This window comes from Pleurodeles waltl, chromosome 3_1 (assembly GCF_031143425.1).
Source record: "Pleurodeles waltl isolate 20211129_DDA chromosome 3_1, aPleWal1.hap1.20221129, whole genome shotgun sequence".
Classification (NCBI taxonomy): Eukaryota; Metazoa; Chordata; class Amphibia; order Caudata; family Salamandridae; genus Pleurodeles; species Pleurodeles waltl.
In genome coordinates this window covers 1026156956-1026180086 of record NC_090440.1, presented here as the reverse complement: position 1 = coordinate 1026180086, position 23131 = coordinate 1026156956, and the positions used below count along the sequence as shown (strand labels likewise).

General features: G+C 44.0%; 1 protein-coding gene across 3 annotated transcripts in view; it reads right to left on the bottom strand.

Annotated features, from left to right (window-relative positions):
* IQCB1 (IQ motif containing B1) overlaps positions 1-23131 on the bottom strand; it is a 202398-nt gene that overhangs the window by 101385 nt on the left and 77882 nt on the right. For all 3 annotated transcript variants that reach the window (XM_069224275.1, XM_069224274.1, XM_069224273.1), the window contains one exon: positions 21241-21350. In XM_069224275.1, coding sequence (XP_069080376.1) covers positions 21241-21350 — 110 coding nt within the window. The remainder of the gene's footprint in view (positions 1-21240; positions 21351-23131) is intronic.

Here is a 23131-nt window from a genome sequence, read left to right as displayed (position 1 = left end):
AAGGTGTTCATTAGGGGTTGGCTGGTACATGAGTTGACATACTGGCTAGTGAGAGCAGTGGATATGGCAACAGAATGGAAAATACCATTAGCAATTTTAGTATTTATTGCCACTAAGGCTTTTTACAGAGTGTTTTGGACATATTTAAATACAGTGCTTAAGCATAATGACTTGGGTGTGAAATCCTTTAGAGCAATTCAGTTAATTTACAGAGAGTGGATGGCAAGAATTGCTTTGAATGGGAGACTGACCAAACATGTAAAAATTAGGAGAGGGACCTGGCAACGGTGACCATTATCACCCTTATTATTCAACCTGGATATAGAGCAGTTATCAAAAAGGAAAATAAGTAGTGTGCCTTTCATATGTAATGGATGCAAGGAAGGTAGTGATATACGCAGACCACCTGATGGTATATACTTCAAAGTTGACAGGCTCGTATACCATTATACAGCACTTAATGGAGAAATTTGGTGAGGTCTCTGGCTATTAAGTGACTACACTAAAGACTAAAATTATTGTGTGCCCCCTATTAAAGAGAGAGACAACGGACAGGATGGCACAAGTCAACTTCGATAAAGCTATGATGGGCACTAAAAGATTGTTAAAGTCATGGATGAGCCTTCCACTTAAAATTAAAAGGAGTTCCAATATTATAAAGATGTTGGCACTATCCAGGTTTACCTTCCTTTTAATGTGATCATATTATCCTTTAAAACGGAGTGGGTTGGGAAACTGCAGCAGGAAGGGAGTAGTTTTATTTGGGTCTTAAGAGGGGTTGGAATTGCATGGATAAAACTTCACAAGAGAACGATCAAGGGAGACATAGCATGCCCGGACTTCAAAATTTACTGCCGGGCCTTTCAGCTGAAGAATGTTAGAAGGTTGTTAATGGGTGTGGCTCATTCGCACATAGGTCTCATGCTTCAAGCAATGCCAAAAAATCAGCAACAGGGGGATATTCCTTTTTTATACAAGTTCAGAAATCCCAAATTTTTTAAAAGGTTAAATTGAAGACTTTGAGAGCAGCGGACAGACTTTGGGTGCAAGTTAGACAGGTATTAGGGAAACCATAATATAGCAAATTCACCCCTTTTTGAAACTCACCTGGAACTCCGGAGTATCTCCAGGACTATTTACCAAGCCCTTTAAGAGATGCTGGGATAAATAGATGGAGACAGATCATTCAGGTAGGAAGTTTGTTATCCTGTGAAAATAAGTCACTGATAACAGGGGATGGGCTGTCCATATTTAAATAGTACCAGTTGGCCAGCTGGGCATGTGGAATAATGGCCATATGCCCAGCTGCCATGGCACTGGGAAGTTCTGAAAGGCACAGATGAAGACTTCCTATTGCCAGAGGAAATCTGAAGAATGGATTTGTCGACGGCGAAGCTAATAAACGTCTGGCAAGTATCAATGTCTGTTTTGTATGAATCCGTGAAATTTGCATCTCTAAAGAAGAATCATGTGTTCATGCTGCAGAGAGCCTATTGGGCCCCAGAAGGCTGGGTAATCGAGTGGGGAAGAGCTGTCACAAATGTGGCTGTGAGAATGCAGATTACTTGCGCATCTTCATGCAGCGTACCAGTATTCTGCTCTTCTGCCAAGCCATGGGTAAGGCTCTATCCGAGGTATTGGGTAGAGAAATTAAGCCTTGCATTGGCGATTTTTGGTATTGTGGAGGCTAATGGGTCTATTGTCAAACTACTCAAGAAACAGGGATTACTTATATTTGCACTAGTTTTGCTGGCGAGAAGGGAACTGTGCATGGAATGGATATACAGTATTCTGCTGCCCCTGGGTTTATAGAGTGGGTAAAACCAGCAGTAGGGGTTGGCAGGCTAGATAGTAAATGTCTTGCATCAGAAAATGTGGGATGCGGTGCCATTCGAGAACTGACGGAAGAGGTGTAATTTTGGAAAGACAGGTAACGATTTGGAAGGTGTCCGAGGATTAAGACCTATTGACCAACACAGAAATGGTAGTGGTCCAATACATCTAATGTGACAGATGGTGGGAACCTGTGGTTTTGTGCTAGCAGCGTTCCCTGAGGAGGACAATCTGCTACCTGTTGCATAATGAGGACTAAAAAAAAAATATCAAAATAAATAAAATGTCTGTCTCTAATCCTCTTATTACCATTCACTTGTGACATGATGACTCAGTCACAATAATACATTTAGGGGGTTATTACAACTTTGGAGGAGGTGTTAATCCGTCCCAAATGTGACGGATATACCACCAGCTGTATTACGAGTTCCATAGGATATAATGGACTCGTAATACGGCTGGTGGTATATCCGTCACTTTAGGGACGGATTAACACCTCCTCCTAAGTTGTAATAACCCCCTATATATGTACCCTACTGTATTCATTTATTACTGCTGACTTATATTATAACACCTGCTGCTGGGCACCGTAGCATTAAAAGTAACTTCCTGCGCAGAATGCCTGCCTCCTAATTCTGCAGCATCACTTACTATAATGCTACCAGAAAATCACTTTTAATACTGCAGTTCCTCATTATTTATTTTGATCAAAAAAATCTATCCAAATGAGAATCTTTGTGCTTGATTATATAAGACAATCTTATACGTTACTTTTAACTGAAAGGAAAGCTCTGCCAAAATTGCATCTAGTTGCAGGATGCCATGCAGACACGGGCGTCCTCCAAAGTAAACTCTTCTGTCAAGTCTCACCTCTCCTGCATATACTTGTGTCACTGCTGGAGGTCACCGGTGTTTCATTACAAAACGTCTTCCTTTTTCTGTGGAACTTTGAGGGTGCTTCTCCATAGACAGTGGAGACAGTGGCAGCAATCTGGTGACCCAGTTCTCTGGCCTAACAATTCTTGTAGCAAAAAGGCTCCTAATTTGACATCTGTCTCTTCCAGTGCCAAGAACGAAACTTGTTCTAATGCACGTGTTTAATGGCACCATCCTGTTCTCTTCTAAACATCTGTGCAGCGTCCTTCCAAAGACTCCTCGTGATTAGATACCTCCTCTCTTTGCAAGTGGAGCTACTATTTTTGCCAACTAACAACAGTTAGGTCGTTGAAAAGCAATTTCAGCAACCTGTGCCTGCTCTTTCTGCTGCATGTGCACAAGCGTGAGCACGCAGACATATATCCCCCTCCGCCAGACACCCACATACACAAAAGCCTTCAGTGGTGCTCTCATTAGGTATGGTCCTTTCCAATCTTCACTCCTACCCTTTTCTGAAACAGCCCTTTGGCCATCCTGAGAGGCCAATAAGGGATCGGCTAGCCTTCGGTTCCACTCACTGGTCCTTCCTAATTCACAACATTATCTGCTAAGTTACATATTATCCTCTGGTGCATCTTTGTTCCTTGAACTTGAAGCTCCAGGCCGGTGCCACAATACAAAACACCAACATCATTTCAGGGTCTCATCAGCATGGCAGGTAGTGGGAGAGTTGGTCTCTTGGTAATATGCTCAAAGGAACTCTCATTAAAATATGTCTAAGAGGATGAAACCTCTGTCATCTCTTGTTAAGACCTAATTTTTCACTACTTCCTGAGATACTTCACCTCTCAGGGCACGCAAAGAGGAGCCTGTAAGTGAGAACTACTGAAAAATATTCGTCTGCCGTTAAGCCCAGTTGACTCTGACCCACCTCGGTAAATTGATATCTAACAAATGCTAGGAACTGATCTGGGTGAGGTTTATAGTCAATTTTGCAATTTTAGTATATATGGAGTGAGAGAAAGGTCGGGAAAGAGAATCAAGATGGAGACTTCAGCTGCTCTGGAACTGCTCCACTGACATTGCCCCTCTTTTAATAGAAATATTTTATTGCGAGTTTACACATTACAATCACAACAGTTACTCTTTTCAACTGTGCTTCAATAACATAATAATACACTACACTACTTGGTTCCCCTCTCCACTCCACGACATTACCTGTCAAGTTATGCTAAGTATCCTTTGGGCCCCACTCTAACCCTTCAGCCCATGATAATCCCATCATTTCTTCTAGACTTTTTCATATTTGTGAGGTCAGCCCTGCGCCTCGTAGATTGTTTCTTCCATTCTGCTGCACCAAACCATACCTATTGTTCAGGCCTCCACAAAAGCTATAACTGTTCCCAGGTCCACCAATGTCCTGTCCCCTCCAAGCTCCCCAATGTCATCTTCGATTCCTGTGAATGTAATTCGAGGTTGGGCCTCTACGGGAGTCCCCACAACGGCAGCAAGAATGGCTAAGATAGTGGTCCAGTAGACAACTATCACAGGACATTTCCATGCCATATGAATGAAGTCCCCCATGGGATCATGGCACTGGTAGCAGGTTGGCGATACATGAATACAAGCTTTCCACAAGCGAAGCGGTGTCAGGTATGTCTGGTGCAAATATTTAAATTCTACTAAGCGGAGCATTGCAGGTACTGCCAGCACTTGGGAGAGCCTTACATGCATCCCTCAAGTCTGCTTTGTCTAATGTGCCAATCCAGCCCTCCCACTTATTTTTCAGAGACTCCAGTAATTTGGGTGAGTGCACCACGAGAGACCTATGAATCTGGGAATCCTCCCAAGAGCCCATAAGTAACGTATCTGCTAAGGGGCTATATTCAGGAATGTCCTTTATCTCCTCCCAATAAGCAGGGAGGGCATGATGGAGCTTCAAATAGCGTAATATTTCGAAGGTCGGCATATGGAAGTCCGTACTAAGTTCTTGGAAGGTCTGCATGTGGCCCTTTCCCACATATTGCCCCTGCTCCTGAACCGCTCAAGGGAAGACACCTGGCTAGCCACCTGCCCTCCCTCAATGGAGTCTCCAGTGTAAGTTTGCAGTCCCATCCCGTCCAGCGAAGAGCAGCTCTCCATCTTCTAAACTCCAACTGGGTCACCTCTGGGATGGAGACTGGGAAAGGAGCACCATACAGGATACCCATCCCCTTGTCCAGTCATAGCAGGGCCAGCTCTCACCTATAGGCGGGATCAACCCATCCCCCATGGAACCAGTCGTTACTGAGAAGGAGTTGAGTCAGCCAATAATTCAGGAGCATGTCTGCCATAGCCAGGCCACCGACATGCACTGCCTGAGTACATTTCCCAAAGGCCACAATAGGAGTCTTACCAGCCCATATAAATTTGCATCCCATGGCCAACATCACACCAAACCACACCTGTGGGATGTACAAGGGCTAGTTCTGCAGAACGAAGGGCAGCCTAGGGAGCATCATCATCTTGAAAAGTGCTATCCTGCCCATAAGATTAAGGGGGAAACTATTCTACCATGACATGTTTTGCCAGGCTTTCCGCATCACACAGAGGTTCACACTCCACGTTAAACCTGGTTCACAGGAGATGTGTATCCCAAGATAATGAAAGTTGACTCATATCAGGATTTGGTATTGCCAGGCTTTGTCCTCACAGTAACCCCTCAGGGGAGCCAACAGGGACTTGACCCAGTTGACCTGTAACCCTGAGGCCTCCCCGAAAACCCCCAGAATGTGGAGAGGTCCAGGACCCGTCTCGGCTGGCAGGATACAAACGGTAGGCAATCGTATGTGTACAGTACTATGTGGTCCTCTAGTGCCAGACCCCAGTCAGACATTGTCACTTTTAAATGTTGCACTAGCACAGTGATCAACACAGAGACTGTGGTGTGAAAACTCATTGCAAGGGAATATGGTGATCTGTGCAGACCTGCTTTTGGATTTTCTGCTTGCTTTGCTGTTTCCTCTCCCCTCCACCCGACCACCAGCCCTTCATTGGTTTGGACACAAACGCATCGCTGACGGGCTAACAACCCAAATGCAGGCAGGGAGGCTTGTAAAAATGTTCTCCTCTGGTGAAGGCATAGAGGAAGTTTATGGACCGGCATCAGCAACTTTGACTGATTATTCGCATCCCCCTGAACATTTCAAACAAGATTTTACTTTATTAATATTTATCGGAATGGAAAAAAAGATTGTTTGGAAAAAGGCTTTAAAGACCTTTGGTTTACTATGATAGCCATGCAAAGAAAATACCATAGGGCCCACTGGATTCTAGGAGATTTTAATTCAAAAGGGGATCTCAAAGGGTTTGATAGTTTGTCTGGGGAAGTAATGTATGCGTAATATTTTGTAGGTTAGTTATCATGTTCCAAGTCAATCTATGACTGTGCAAAAAATGAAGGTGCTCTTTTACAATTGGTGCCTATTATTGGCCATTTTTCTCAGGATACAATGGCAATGAGTGCTTTTAAGTATGGAACAAAAAAATCTATTGATTATCTATTTGTTCCGTCAGATTTTTAACATTATAAATGCTAATTTAACCTAGAATAAAAAAAGCGATCCTCCATTTTTCAGTTTGATTACGAGGGGCATGGTACCACAAAAGGACTCCATTTTTGCTGAGCTGGAAATTAAACATCTCCAATATCTACAGGCAAAATAATGTTTTGGAAGCCATGGACAGATTAGCTGTAATACAAAATAAAGTAATGGATGATTTTCCTGCAGACAATGCTAAACCATTGGTTTGGTAGGACCATAAAACAATTCATGATGCTTTGTGCTTTCAAAGTAATTCCAGGGCATCCACTAAAAAATAATTGTAAACTTAATCCATGGCTTTATAGGCAATGGAGGGTACTAAAATTAAAGCAAACGAGATGTCATGCGGAACAGCTTTGAAGAAGAGAAACGTGAATAATGTTCAGTTTTTAAGGAAACAGTTCAAGTATTTCATAAGCCTGTAAAAGAAACAGTGAGCAATCTGCCAGAGAAACTGGGATGACAACTTGAATTTTATTAATTTGGGAGACCCCCCACTTATATCGGTGCAAGGTCAACATGGGAAATAAATCTATAGTTAATGCCCTGGAATATGCGATCCCTGTCAAAATGTCTAGGCTTTGTTGGCCCTGGTGAATAGATCGGTCTGCTGGTTTCAATAATGATACCTGATCTAAATTTACTAGAATTGAGGCAACATCCAAGGTAATACAATTCATGAATCATACTAGAGCATATGGACCTGGCTGGGTCCGGACCTATCTAAGGGTGTGAATCCTGATTGGTAGGCCTACAAATTATTCACCCTGTTCAAATGGATAATTTTAGATGGCGAAATGGTGCATTCTTAGAAAAGCCCTTTTCTGAAAAGGGAACAAGGGACAATCCAGCCAGGTATCGAGTCAGCTTGCTGATGGATATGGCTTTGAATATCTTCGGCAATTTTTTTTAACAAAGCTTAATAATTGGTGAATAGAAACTATTTTAATACCATTTGAGCAAGCAGCCTTCCATCGTAGCCAATCAACTACTGACCCCTGTCTTGTGTTGTAAGAGGCTAACTAGAGACCGAAGGAATCTAAAAGATCTATGTATTGTTAGAATATCCCTCCCGGTTGTTAATTATCACTCAACCGCTCTATTCAGAAAAATGGCTTTCCACTGTAGCAGTTATTTCTGTATAGTAAGCTGACAAAATTCCATAAATTAAGGCTAGCATGCCTTTTGTCCCCAATAATATTTTGTCTATCTTTGGCTTCTCTCCCTGAGCAGACACAAAAGGATGATGGATGGAGTGCTGAAACTTTTCAAACACTCACCCTAAGTCACAGATCTGGGTTTAATCCATCGTTGTTTTGCTCACCATGGAACCCCAGGTTGGGCCCAGCCATATGCAAATCAGTCATGACCCTGCTTACCATGGGAACAGTCCAGCCCTGAACTCTCAAACCAGGTCCTCCCTGGACCGGAAACAAGCATCCTGGGACTGGTTTGAGGGTATTACCCCTCATCAGCCAGGTTAGCTTGAATCCAGTGGCACAGTGAGCAAGAGACCCACATCTGGGTATACCCTGGGCACTTACAATGACTTTAGCATCACAAACGGATGATAGACGGAGTGCTGAAACATTTCAAATACTCATCCCCGTTCACAGATCTGGGTTTAATCCATCGTTCTTTTGCTTACCATGCCACACCAGGTTGGCCCAGCCATGTGCAAATCACTCTTGACTCTGTTCCCCACAGTAACAGTCCAGCCCGAACTGCCAAACCAGGTCCTCTCTGGAGCAGAGTCTAAATTTAATTCACCTATGATAGATGGTCTTGTTATCGGTCGTCTCCTTTTTCTGGATGACCTAATGATTGATAAGGATCCTATTAGTTTGCAGAGATTGATGCCTCTGAGAGCCGTGTCTGAAACCACCTCGAAATTGAGTTTTACAAAATGACCCTCTATATGGTGTAGAATAGAGTGCACCCATTGCTTTAGCCGTGTCGGAGTCTTTTCGTAGCTTTTCTATTACTGTGTCTACCTCTGGCCCAAAAATGGAAAATGTCACTTACCCAGTGTACATCTGTTCGTGGCATTAGTCGCTGCAGATTCACATGCTGTGCACATCCCGCCATCTGGTGTTGGGCTCAGAGTGTTACAAGTTGTTTTTCTTCGAAGAAGTCTTTTCGAGTCACGAGACCGAGGGACTCCTCCCATTTCGACTCCATTGCGCATGGGCGTCGACTCCATCTTAGATTGTTTTCACCGCAGAGGGTGAGGTAGGAGTTGTGTATGCTAGTAATAGTGCCCATGCAATGGAGTGAATGTGTATGTACATAATGAAGTTTAAAGTAATATATTTACAAATGTACAAATGTTTAAGATCTACTTCTAAACGGCTAGAGGCTCCCGGGGAGGCGGGTGGGCGCATGTGAATCTGCAGCGACTAATGCCACGAACAGATGTACACTGGGTTCCGTTCGATGGCATGTGTAGCTGCAGATACATATGCTGTGCATAGACTAGTAAGCAGTTATCTCCCCAAAAGCGGTGGTTCAGCCTGTAGGAGTTGAAGTAGTTTGAAATAATGTTCTTAGTACAGCTTGACCTACTGTTGCTTGTTGTGCAGTTAACACATCTACACAGTAGTGCTTGGTAAATGTATGAGGCGTAGACCATGTTGCTGCCTTACATATTTTGTTCATTGGAATATTTCCTAGAAAGGCCATGGTTGCACCTTTCTTTCTGGTTGAGTGTGCCTTTGGTGTAATAGGCAGTTGTCTTTTAGCTTTAAGATAGCAGGTTTGAATGCACTTAACTATCCATCTAGCAATGCCTTGTTTTGAAATTGGATTTCCTGTATGAGGTTTTTGAAAGGCAATAAATAGTTGTTTTGTCTTTCGAATTAGTTTTGTTCTGTCAATGTAGTACATTAGTGCTCTTTTGATGTCTAATGTATGTAGTGCTCTTTCAGCTACAGAATCTGGCTGTGGCAAGAACACTGGTAATTCTACCGTTTGATTCAAGTGGAACGGTGAGATTACTTTTGGTAAAAATTATGGATTTGTCCGTAGAACCACTTTTTTTGTGTATTTGAATAAATGGTTCTTGAATGGTAAATGCTTGAATTTCACTCACTCTTCTTAGAGATGTGATGGCAATTAAAAATGCAACTTTCCACGTTAAGTATTGCATTTCACAAGAGTGCATGGGCTCAAAAGGTGGACCCATGAGTCGTGTTAAGACAATGTTGAGGTTCCATGAAGGAACTGGTGGTGTTCTTGGTGGTATAATTCTCTTTAGGCCTTCCATAAACGCTTTTATGACTGGTATCCTAAATAATGAAGTTGAGTGCGTAATTTGCAGGTAAGCTGAAATTGCAGTAAGATGTATTTTAATGGAAGAGAAAGCTAGTTTTGATTTTTGCAAATGTAGTAAGTATCCTACTATATCTTTTGCAGATGCGTGTAAAGGTTGAATTTGATTATTATGGCAGTAATAAACAAATCTTTTCCACTTATTTGCATAGCAGTGTCTAGTGGTAGGTTTCCTAGCTGGTCTTATGACCTCCATACATTCTTGTGTGAGGTTTAAGTGTCTGAATTCTAGGATTTCAGGAGCCAAATTGCTAGATTCAGCGATGCTGGGTTTGGATGTCTGATCTGTTGTTTGTGTTGTGTTAACAGATCTGGTCTGTTTGGTAGTTTGACATGAGGAACTACTGAGAGGTCTAGTAGTGTTGTGTACCAAGGTTGTCTTGCCCATGTTGGTGCTATTAGTATGAGTTTGAGTTTGTTTTGACTCAATTTGTTTACTAGATATGGAAGGAGTGGGAGAGGGGGAAAAGCGTAAGCAAATATCCCTGACCAACTCATCCATAACGCATTGCCCTGAGACTGATCTTGTGGGTACCTGGATGCAAAGTTTTGGCATTTTGAGTTTTCTTTTGTTGCAAATAAATCTATTTGTGGTGTTCCCCACATTTGGAAGTAAGTGTTTAGTATTTGGGGGTGAATCTCCCATTCGTGGATCTGTTGGTGATCCCGAGAGAGATTGTCTGCTAACTGCTTCTGAATTCCTGGAATAAATTGTGCTATTAGGTGAATGTGGTTGTGAATCGCCCAATGCCATATTTTCTGTGTTAGGAGACACAACTGTGTCGAGTGTGTGCCTCCTTGTTTGTTTAGGTAATACATTGTTGTCATGTTGTCTGTTTTGACAAGAATGTGTTTGTGTCTTATTATGGGTTGAAATGCTTTGAGCGCTAGAAATACTGCTTACAGTTCTAAGTGATTTATGTGAAACTGTTTTTGCTGTATGTCCCATTGTCCTTGGATGCTGTGTTGATTGAGGTGTGCTCCCCACCCTATCATGGAAGCATCTGTTGTTATTACGTATTGTGGCACTGGGTCTTGGAAAGGCCGCCCTTGGTTTAAATTTATACTGTTCCACCATTGAAGCGAGATGTATGTTTGGCGGTCTATCAACACCAGATCTAGAAGCTGACCCTGTGCTTGAGACCATTGTGATGCTAGGCACTGTTGTAAGGGCCGCATGTGCAACCTTGCGTTCGGGACAATGGCTATGCATGAAGACATCATGCCTAGTAGTTTCATCACTAGTTTGACTTGTATCCTTTGATTAGGATACATGGTCTGTATCACATTGTGAAATGTGTGAACTCTTTGTGGACTTGGAGTGGCAATCCCTTTTGCTGTGTTGATTGTTGCTCCTAAGTATTGCTGTGTTTGACACAGCAGAAGGTGTGACTTTGTGTAATTGATTGAGAAACCTAGTTTGTGGAGGATTTCTATGACATATTTTGTGTGTTGTGAACACTGTCTTAGCGTGTTGGTTTTGATTAACCAATCGTTTAGGTACGGGAACACATGTATTTGCTGCCTTCTGATATGTGCAGCAACTACTGCTAGGCATTTTGTAAAAACTCTTGGTGCAGTTGTTATTCCGAATGGCAACACTTTGAATTGGTAATGTATCCCTTGGAATACAAACCTTAGGTACTTTCTGTGTGAAGGATGTATTGGTATATGGAAATATGCATCCTTTAGGTCTAGTGTTGTCATGTAGTCTTGTTGTTTGAGCAGTGGGATTACGTCTTGTAATGTAACCATGTGAAAGTGATATGATTTGATGTAGGTATTTAATGTTCTGAGATCTAGTATAGGTCTCAGACTTTTGTCTTTTTTGGGTATTAGAAAGTACAGGGAGTAAACTCCTGTGTTTTTTTGTTGTTTTGGTACTAACTCTATTGCTTCTTTTTGTAGCAATGCCGGAACTTCTAGTCCTAGAAGATCTATATGTTGTTTTGACATATTGTGTGTTTTCGGTGGGATGTTTGGAGGGAATTCGTGAAATTCTATGCAATAACCATGCTGGATAATTGCTAAGACCCAAGTGTCTGTTGTTATTTCCTCCCAATGTTTGTAAAACTTGGTTAGTCTCCCCCCCACAGGTGTTGTGTTGGGGATTTGTGACCTTGAAGTCACTGTTTGTTTGGAGGAGTTTTGGGACTTTGGAACTTTCCTCTACTCCTTTGAAATTGTCCCCCTCTATATGGTCCCCGAAAACCTCCCCGCTGATACTGGCTCTGGTAAGTGGGCTTTGTTTGTGAGGTTGTGGCTTCTGTGGTTTGACCTCGAAACCCCCCTCGAAATTGTGTCTTTCGAAATGTGCCTCTGCTCTGTGGGGAGTAGAGTGCGCCCATGGCTTTGGCCGTGTCAGTGTCTTTCTTAAGTTTTTCGATTGCAGTGTCCACCTCCGGCCCAAACAACTGCTGTCCGTTGAATGGCATATTCAGCACAGCTTGCTGTATCTCTGGTTTAAATCCTGATGTACGCAGCCATGCATGTCTCCTTATTGTTACAGCTGTGTTGACAGTTCTAGCAGCTGTGTCTGCAGCATCCATTGCTGACCGTATCTGATTATTGGAGATACCCTGTCCTTCTTCTACTACTTGCTGCGCTCTTTTTTGGAACTCCTTGGGTAAATGTTCAATAAGGTGTTGCATCTCATCCCAATGGGCCCTATCATATCTGGCTAGCAAAGCTTGCGAATTTGCAATACGCCACTGGTTTGCCGCCTGTGCCGCCACCCTTTTGCCTGCAGAATCGAATTTTCGACTTTCTTTATCTGGAGGTGGTGCATCTCCTGAAGTATGAGAGTTGGCTCTTTTGCGCGATGCCCCCACTACAACAGAGTCTGGTGTTAGCTGTTGTGTAATGTACACTGGGTCTGTTGGTGGCGGTTTATATTTTTTATCTACTCTTGGAGTAATGGCTCTCCCTTTAACAGGCTCCTCAAACACTTGTTTGGAGTGTTTTAGCATTCTGGGTAGCATAGGAAGACTCCGATATTGGCTGTGTGTGGACGACAGTGTATTAAAAAGAAAGTCGTCTTCAATAGGCTCTGAATGAAGGCTGACATTATGAAATGCAGCTGCTCTTGACACCACCTGTGCGTAGCCCGTACTATTCTCTGGTGGCGATGGTTTAGCTGGATGGCAGTCTGGACTATTATCTGACACTGGTGCGTCATAAAGGTCCCATGCGTCAGGGTCATCTTGACTCATTCCTGTATGAGTTGGTGATTGCATCATTGGTGGAGTGGCTACCGGTGATGGTTACGGAGAGTGATGTGGGGATGGTGGCGGTGTTACTTGTTTAGCCACCTTTGCGTGTGGCTGTTTGTCCTTGTCTTGGAAGGCAAGCTTGCGTTTCATTTTGACTGAAGGACGAGTGCTGCTCTTCCCTGTATCTTTTTGAATAAAGAGCCGTCTTTGTGTGTGATCTGGCTCTATTGCCTATAATTCCTGTCCAAATCTATGTGTCTTCATTTGTGTGGACAGTCCTTGTTCCTCAGTGTAGGAACTTGTTTTCGGTTCCGAGGCTGTATATTTCGGTACCGAAACCTTTTCAGCTGCTTTTTTCGGCTCCGACAAAACCTTTTTTACTTTCGGCGTCGTGCTCTCTCGGTCCGACCCGTTTCGGTGCCGCTGTCTCGGTGCCGAATCTTCTCGGAGCCACTATCTCGGGCCCGAGATTGCTGTGTGCCGGTATCTCGACCGGAGTCGGATGACTTCGACACCAGCTCGCCCTTTTTCGGTGCCGATGAACGGTCACCTACTTTTCGGGTTAAGCCATCGCCTGTTGGTGGTGGCGTCCCCTGGGCTTTAGCGCTTTTCTCGTGAGTTCTTGGTTTCGACGTCTTACTCACGGTTTTCAGCGTTTCCTCGGGATCGATCTCTTCAGAGTCCGACTCCGGTGTGGAGAATGTTTCTTCCTCCTCCTCGAAACGCTCTTGTCCTGTCGGCGTCGACGCCATTTGCAGTCTTCTTGCTCTTCGGACCGTGAGTGTCTTCCTGGACCGAAACGCTCGACAGGCCTCACAAGTATCCTCCTTGTGTTCTGGTGACAAACACAAGTTACAGACCAGATGTTGATATGTGTATGGATACTTGTTATGGCATTTTGGACAGAAGCGGAATGGGGTCCGTTCTATCAGCCTTGAAGAGACACGTGGCCGGGCCGACCAGGCCCTGATGGGGATGGAAGAAAACCCCGAAGGGCCACCGGAGCTCTTCTAAATTCGGTGTCGATCTGTTGTAACTAACCTGATACCGAACGCAAACAATACAGACGTTTTTTCCGAGATTCTAACTAACTTTCCGACCCGAAACACGGAGCGAAAAGGAACACGTCCAAACCCGATGACGGAAAAAAAACAATCTAAGATGGAGTCGACGCCCATGCGCAATGGAGTCGAAATGGGAGGAGTCCCTCGGTCTCGTGACTCGAAAAGACTTCTTCGAAGAAAAACAACTTGTAACACTCCGAGCCCAACACCAGATGGCGGGATGTGCACAGCATGTGTATCTGCAGCTACACATGCCATCGAACATATATATATATATATAAATATTTTTAAATCGAAGGGCATGTTTAACACAGCCTGTTGTATTTCTGGCTTGAATCCAGAATATTGGAGCCATGCATGTCTGCGTATAGTGACTGCTGTGTTGACACTCCTAGCAGCGGTATCTGCTGCATCTAGAGCAGATCTTATTTGGTTATTTGTGATAGCTTGCCCTTCCTCCACTACCTGTTGAGCCCTTTTCTGATGTTCTTTGGGGAGATGCTGTATTATATCTTGCATCTCGTCCCAATGGGCTCTATCATAATGAGCTAGTAGTGCTTGTGAGTTTGCTATTCTACATTGGTTTGCTGCTTGGGACGCGACCCTTTTCCCCACAGCATCGAATGTTCTGCTTTCCATTTCAGGAGGGGGTGCACCTCCTGAGGACGGACTATTTGCCCTCTTCCTGGCAGCACTAACTACAATAGAATCAGGTGGTACCTGATGGGTGATATAATCAGGGTCAGAAGGTGCAGGTTTGAACTTCTTTTCTATTCTCTGTGTTATAATGCATGCTTTTACCGGCTTGCTAAAAATTTGATCTGCATGTTTTACCATGCCTGGGAGCATTGGGAGGCACTGGTATCTGGAATGAGTCGAGGATAATATGTTGAATAAAAAAATCTCTTCTAGTGGCTCTGTACGCATTGTAACCCCATGATAGTCTGGCGCCCTAGCTATGACCTGGTTATATACAGTAGTATCCTTAGGTGGTGATGGTTTAGAGGGGTAGCTGTTCATTGCTTGGTATCAGGGTTATAAAGATCCCAAGGATCAACATTGTCCTGTTGTGAGTCATCTGAATGAGTGGGTGAATGCATTGGTGTTGGGCTGGTGTGAGGAGAGGTAGGTAAGTGCAGAGAATGAGGAGAAGACTGAGGAGGTGGTGGCTTCTCTTTCTGTTTTGGCACTTTAGCTGGAGGCTGCATAGTGTCCAATTCCTCCTGAAATGCTAGCTTCCTCTTTGTTTTTAAATGAGGTGCTCTGATAATTCTCCCCGTTTCTTTATGGATGTGGATCCTGGATTGCCTCTAATCCATAATTTGTACTATTGATTCAACCTCTGACTCGTCTTCAGAGGTTTTGTGGCTTTCTTTAAGTCTTTTAGAAAGTCCGTGTTCCTCTGTATATGCCAGTTTTTTTCGGCTCCGAAGTGCGTTTTTTCGGGATCGAAAAAGATGAGGAAGGTTTCGGCTCCGAAACAGTTTTTTTTTATTTTCGACTCCAAAAATTGGTGTTTACCGGAGTCTGAAACTAAGCTTTTTGTCAACTCTGAGGTTTTTGGATGGGTGGCCTTTTTCAGTGCCAAACTGGAGGGCCGGTCACCGACAGTCTTTTTTCGGGCCGAGCCATGGCCTTCCGGCAGTGGGGAACCCAAGGCCTTCTGTTTTTTCTTAGTTAAGGGTGCAGGGGCAGACGTACTCACATGCTGGCCGGCTGTGACGGGTCTGTCTTCCTCAGATTCCTGCTCTGACTCCGAATCTCGGACTGCGACCGCTGTCTGCAGTAGTAGTTCTTCATCTACATCGAAATGTTCACCGGTCTTCAATGCCATTTGAGCCTTCTTGCTCTTCTGTCTCTTAGAGTCTTTTTCGATCGGAAGGATCGACAGGCCTCACAGTTTTTCTCCCGATGGTCTGGCGAAAGGCAGAGGATGCAAACCAGATGCTGGTCTGTATATGGGTACTTTGCGAGGCACCAATAGCAGAATCGTAACTGAGTCCGATCCATGAGGCTCTCCACGCTGTCGGCCCGGCTAGGCCGAGTTGGGTGCACATGCGCGCCCTGAAGGGCAAACAAAGTTGTTTCCCGACGGTACTTGTGTGTTGATGGACGATTATTAACCCGATCGATACAATACAGATGAAATAAAAGTTTGCTAAAGTTTTCTGAATCAAAATCTCGGAGCGAGAAGAAAACGCGTCCGAACCCGATGGCGGAAAGAAAGCAATCTAACAATGGAGTTGATGTCCATGCGCAATGGAACCGAAGAGGAGGAGTCACTTGATCTCGTAACTTGAAAAGACGTCTTCGAAGAAAAACAACTTGTAACACTCCGATCCCAAAACTAGATGTCGGAATCCATATGCACAGCATGTGTATCTGCAGCTACACATGCCATCAAACATATATATATTTGCATGCAAGTGTATTTGACATGCAGGTGTATGTTCTCTCGCTTGTGCATAGGCATGTATATATGTATGTGTACAATCTATTCATTCGTATGTGCATGCAGGCATTATTACATACATGTATATTTGAAGTCCCGCCCCATGAAATCCTCAATAATGATCTCATGCAAGAGTGCCACTTGGTGCAGCCGTAGGAGTGCTGAAGTGCTCGTGACTAACCTGACCTTTGAACCCAATAGGACACGAGTTTCCTTACCTGCAAATCGAGGAAAGCTCCAACCTGCACCGAAGCGCTGCTAACGTACACTACGTTACTAGGCTTTCCGCTGAAGAACGTTAATGAGATTATGACCTACGAAAGTAAAAGCTTGTAGTACCCAGAGTGAAACTTGCAAGAGTAAAAGCACACATCGCGAGACGTGAACAGTTTCCTAATGACTAATCGTAGGGGAAACTGTGATAAGAAAAGAAAGGGAGAAAAAGCTGAGACAACCTGCAAAAGCACATTCACAGTTGAGACATTTATGGCTATATTCACATACCTCCATTCAGTCAATCTATCAAATGTTCGATGCTAGAACTGGACTTTTTTTATCGTGAAAAATTGATGGGAGTCTTCCTGCCTGTCACACCCTTTCCCAGCTCGTCACGGGATAAGGTCCCACCCACGCCCTCTGGCAAGTTGGGAAAGGGTTGGGTGACAATGCTCTCCACTCCCTGATTGGACTTGGAGGCTAAGCGCATCAGGGCTTGAATAAAAAAACGCCCGGGGGCTAACTTGGCCTCCACATCATCAGTGGGTGGAGGCTAGGCCTTGATGCTGGGTCTTTGCTGAGCTGATGACCTCACAGGCCTCAGGGCTGTGAGATTATCAGCCCGGCAAATAGACTCACTTTGGGCCTGCCTATATGGGAGCAGTTAAAGTGAGCACATGATGTCACGTCACTTCACTTCACTTGTCCGCAGTGTCGAGCAACAATAATGCTGGTGTTGGCGAGTGGAGGAGATAGTGCCCCCTGTTTTATAAAGTTACAAGAGGGTATTATTTTTTACTTTTGAAAAAATGATCGCTTTGTTTTTAAAGGGGTTGGAGCCCCGAAACCCAGGTACAGAGACCGCCACTGCCCCTTGATCTTTATTTTTGCCTAAACTGGCTGTCTGGTAGCACTGTCACTGCTCCCAGCGCTGTCTCAGAGCAAGAGGAGGGAGCCCAGGGCACATTTCTTCCCCTCCTCCGGACACTCAACGGCTGGACAGGTCCTTCCTCTCATCTTGGGAGGCGGCATGTCACTCACCTCACCTCTCCAGGATGCCCTCTAATGCCTGGGACTCCGAACCAATGATGTCCCCCAGGGCCAACAGAATCTGCAGGTCTTGTGAAGGGCCCCTGTTCCAAAATACTCTGTTGAGCCCAACCTTTAAACAGTAGTCAGGGAGTCTCAATTGTGGGCCCATGGTCAAGCAGATGATAACCTCCAGTGGGATATTGTGAAGCCCCACCCATAGTCTCCAAGTTCACAGAGGGGAGGTGAAAGAAGCACGACAAAGATCAGAGGAGCTCACTGCAAGGGGCCGACCACGCTGTCAGGCAGCCTCCACAAATGGGTTTGCAAAGATGCAAGCTCGGTTTCAATGTTTCAGGCGGCATAGTCTATAGTAGTGTGGGCGATCCTTCATTTCCAGAGGCATCACATGGCACCTGGCCTGTTTTCATCTCCACTGACCTTACTCCTGTCTGACTGAAGCATGACCAGCCATTTTATTCAAGTGGGTCATAACCTGTACCAGGCTGCTCTGCCAAGGTGGGTCATTTTAATGAGAATGTTGGAGCCTTTTAAAATGTGTTTTTCTTTCTAAAAGACAAAGTATTATGCTAGATACCTAGGGCTTTCACTGAGTTCACCAATCATCCATGCTAGATCCTGTTTGCATTTCTAAATTCCTTTACATTTCCAGAGCATCTTAAAGTTTAAAATTTTACATTTTACCGTATGAGGTGCGTAATTAATTAATCTTCTAATATTATTTCATTTTCTAAACGGCTATGAACCCATGTTAAAAACTACTGCATTAAGGTGTTATTACAATACCATCAAAGTGAACAAAAATGATTGACAATAAATGGATTACTGTCATTAAATATATTAAAATGGACTTGCTTTTTTAAAAGTCTCAAAATATACAAAAAAGGGAATGAAAACGCTAATGACCTAGAAACATACAATAGGAAGGAATCTTTCTAAATCAACACAGAGTGCCAGAACCCATTTGGAGGGCCACAGAGCAAGCATGGTTTACTGGACCTCAACCATGATGGTGGGTGATATTTACCACTGGTGCCCTGGGGTCCATTATACTAGGTTGCAGCGTGTGGTTAGAGACTTGGTGCTCAAGTAATCAAACAATAGGAGCTATAAGCAAATGTCTAACCCAGTGCTTTTCTTTCAAGAAAACAGAAATACTTTAATCACCCCAAAACATAATAAAATAAGTAAAGAAGAAACAGCAGTACTGGGATGCACACTACCGGGTACATTATATACAGAAACAAAGTCCTAGACTTAAGCACAAGTGCTGGCTCACTATGCTAAAGTGGAGCAGCTTTCCTGTAATCTGTGACCCTAGGTCAGTCCATATTCCTTGAGTTAGCAGTTTTTCTATGCAAGTTGCAGTTATCTCTCAAAGTCCCACCAAAGTCTGTTTAGACAATTCAGAGTCGATGTTTCTCCAGCATGGTTACTTTACCCGATTAAAGCGCAAACTCAGACCTTCTAAGCCCTAGTGTGCACCTGTTGCCCTCACGAAGTAGGCGGCCACTGAAGCTTCTTTCACTGGTAATGCCTCTTTTTCTGCTTGGGCTGATGAAGAATGCAGAGGGTCAGAAAAAAGCATGTGAGACAGCGGTTACAGCTTTAGCCGTGGGGAATCTTTTCTTACCAGTTCTTGGTGCGGGAACAAGATCTTTAGGTAAAGAGAAGGCATAGTCAGCATAAGCCCTCAATCTTCGCCTGTGGCTATCACTATACTGGAGGCTCTGGTGATGAACTTGACTTTTTGGTCATACAGTGATTTCAGGAGACCCTTTGGTTCATGCAGGTCAGCTCTAGACACTCACTTGGTTATCTACTTCTTATAGTCCACTTTTCTCCTGGACTTGAAAACTGGGCTACTCCTTCTCGAACAGGTAGGTCCTGTGGGACAAGGCTCTCCCTTCTCTTCATGTAGACATGCTTCCAGCCCCACAGCTGTTCCAGCATGACGTGCAGATTTAAGGTGATGCCCTGATTTCAAGTAATGCCCCTTTTACCTGTGGGAGACTGGCTATCAGCAATACCAGCCCAGGAATGCACAGCTTTTTGAATACTCTGAGGATTACCTCCATCTTTGGTCAGTGAAGCATCTTGAAAGTGGAACAAAGTACAAAGGTTTGGGCCCCGCTTTAATAATAGTTTCCAGACAGTGGATGACAGTTCAGGAGCAGTTTTGGGTGAGTTCCTTTTCATAACTTTATTTCCTAATCTCCAGATCAGACAATTATTTGTTGCTCTCCCAGCAGCAGAGATGGTGCTGGCTCCAAGTAGGAGTACCCACAACATAGGCACAATAAATGTGAATTGACCCACTTCCTGGTCGTCAGCCTTTCTCGATGGGCCCTTCAAAAAACTCAAAAAGCCCATGCCCTCCCTAGAAACTTCCCTTCCTCCTACAACTGAATTTGCAGACTCACCCCCATTCCCTACTATTACCCAAATGCCAGTGGTTCGAGAGGGCTAGTCAGTAATTCTGTGCCAAATAGGTCACATTCTAAAGGCAGCCCCGTCTCCTTCCCTTTCACATGTCAATGTTTGAGGCTACAACTTCAGATGCAGGTAACTCACTTCCACACTCTAGGGAGGCTGCATCAACACCTGTCTTGCGCCATGTCAAAAGCAGGAGCAATCTATAATCGATCCCACTAGCTACATCATGTACGCACTCACAAATAACATGGAGTCCTGCTAGCAGGCACTGTACACACTATTGGCACTTGACATACACAAAGAGATGCCAATGTAGGGTCTGGGCAGAACTCATATGCAGTACTTTGGACAATTGGGACAGAGGCATTGCACTCTTTCTTGGAACAGCGAAAAAGGACTGTTAAACCACTATGGATGAAAAAATGGAATGCTGCTACCACCGCTCACCTACATGCCCCATGTATAACACATTGGTCTTGTGTCAGTTAAGGGATATGACTTTAGCGTTTCCCTATTGAATTGGGATAAAGACTCTGGGTTCCCATGGTCAATTCCGGTCCTAATCCACAGCAAACACAGGATTTTGCAAATGCTCACCTGAAAAAAAATTGTGATACCAGATTCACTCGTGGGTGGGTAACTCAGGGCAGAGGAATACAATAATCCGACATGTAAGGGACATTTCCATCCCATCAAAAACCCATGTATATGTCCAGTAAAGTGGATTTTTTATATAGCTCATTATATTACATGAGTGCAGTTTCAAAAGCATCATAAATAAAATGTTTTAGCACTTGATTTATGTTTTTGGAAGGATGGAAGGCTGAGTTGGCCAGAATGGGTTTCAAACTGAGGATCACAGCTGATGTATGTACCACATATTTAACTCGCTGAGCCATCTTCCCAGAAAAACTTGTTAAAAGTTTTAAGACGGGGTGCCCGTTAGAGAGTCTCTTATATTCAACAATTTTATAAGTGACTGTTTTATAAAACAAGTTATTTCATCAACATATTACAAATACACAGACAATCTCTAAATGAAATGAGAAAGTGAAATGTGAAGTTACTCTTCAGTGACCCCTCCACATGTAAGTTCTATGGTTACACACATCTGCACAAGGCACAAAATCATTGTCAAATATATCAACAAAATGCCAGAAAGTTACAGGAAAAGCAAGTTACTTTACCTGAAACTTCTCTGCAGAGAAGTCACAGCTTTTGGTAAGTTCCTGAGCCTTTTCCGCACCCGGAATCCTTTCCAAGCAGCTTGAATTAAACACGCAGCATGATGGAGCTTCTGCAACAAAACAGCAAAGGTATGAAGTAAAAGAACAGCATCTATTTGGCTATTTATGAGCTACGTGTTTTTCAGCCAACTCGAATTATTGAGTTGCCTGCATTGTACTTTAAAGTATCTTTGGTTTACAAAGGTAAAATATATCCATACTGTTTGCTGTACAATAGTTAAAAGCAAAATAAAATGGGTTCCTTCATTTAGCAAATTATACTTGAATGGACAGTTAGAATGTGTATAAACTACAGTGTGGCAAGTGACTGCAAGTGAAGACAAACATTTCAATCACATCTTTGTTTCCAAGTACCATAGCTCTCTGGCAGAGTAGGGCTCCAGAGATTGCCTGTTGAAAGCAGGAAGGCCAACTTCTTCGTTGATTATTGTTTTTACATGTTTTTTGTTCCATAACAACACTAGTGAAGAGAACAGTAACAGCATATATATTGCAATAAAGGAACAAATCAGTAAAAAGACCATAACTTTTCCCAACCACTCTATGCGTCAAACCATCATCACCATATCTTGGCATACTGTTCATCATGTACAAATTATAGGTATGTCTCACCCATGTGTGGTATGGGGTTCTGCACTGTTCCTAGACCTCTCGGTGTTGTCTAATGTGCCCAGGTCATAGTAGTCCACCTAACTACTCCAGAGCCTATGAAATTTGTGGGGGCATCCTCTGTGCGGTATGTGACTTTCTCGGCCACCATGTAGAGAGATCCATCCCAATTTCCACTCATGAAGCGTGGGCACTTCTGCATTCCCGCCCCCTCGCCCCCTCCAGCACCTTGCCATGTCTCTTTTGGCCCCCACTAAGCTTAGGGCACTAAATTTAAGTTGGAAGGTAGTTTCTTATTATCTCGTCCCAATACATTTGAATGCGGGAGCACCCACAAAATGTGTGTAAGATATCTCTCCTTGCCTCGTGTCATCGGAGACAAGTCAGGGTATCTGCCCTGCCCATGGTATGTAATCTAGGTCTATCGCAGTACACCTGGTGCAGGATCTTAAACTGGATTAAGCCCAGTTAGGACCTTACAGCCACTTCTCTGGGGTACATCAATGCGGCCTCCCAATCGATGTTGTCCATTTCCCCCACATCATGCTCATCCCTCTCCCGGAGAACCAATAAGTTATCAAGCATATTGTTGTTCAAGGTTCTGTATGTGAGGGAGACCGCTTCTTTAGTTATCTCTTCCTGTATCAGTCTCCCCTCAAGGGGGCGTACTTTGGAATTTCGGTGTTAGTCAATCCCTCTGCCCATCATCCATGTCTTAACTGTGTATATTTGAGAAACTGGGAGAGGTGTAGGTGATGATCTCTGTGGAAGGTTGATAGAGGCTTGAGTTCTTGATACCTATCAAGTCCCATGCCCGGATCCACTAAGTTTGCCTATTTCTTTAAGCCAGACATCCTTCCACAACAGAGTTTCTTTTTTAAATCTACAGTGCCATCCGATTCTTTTCGCGGCTTTGTCCCACACTGCCATGGCTACTTGGGTTGCCGGAAGCAGCCTCTGTACCCCTCCACCACCACAGGGGTTGTGCATGTGGGAACGAGGCTCCAGGTATGCCCTTTCTAGCCTATACAAGCGGTGATCCTGGGATGCATGTATCCAGTGATTGACATGAATCTAGTCTATATATGGGGTGATCCTGGGGTGCATGTCTCCAGTTATTGATGGGAATCGGGTGTGTTGCCCAACAGTAGGCCTCAATGTCTAGGAGGGTGATCCCTCCATTATAGGGGTTCGCACTGCAAAGTTTTAAGTGCATTTCTCG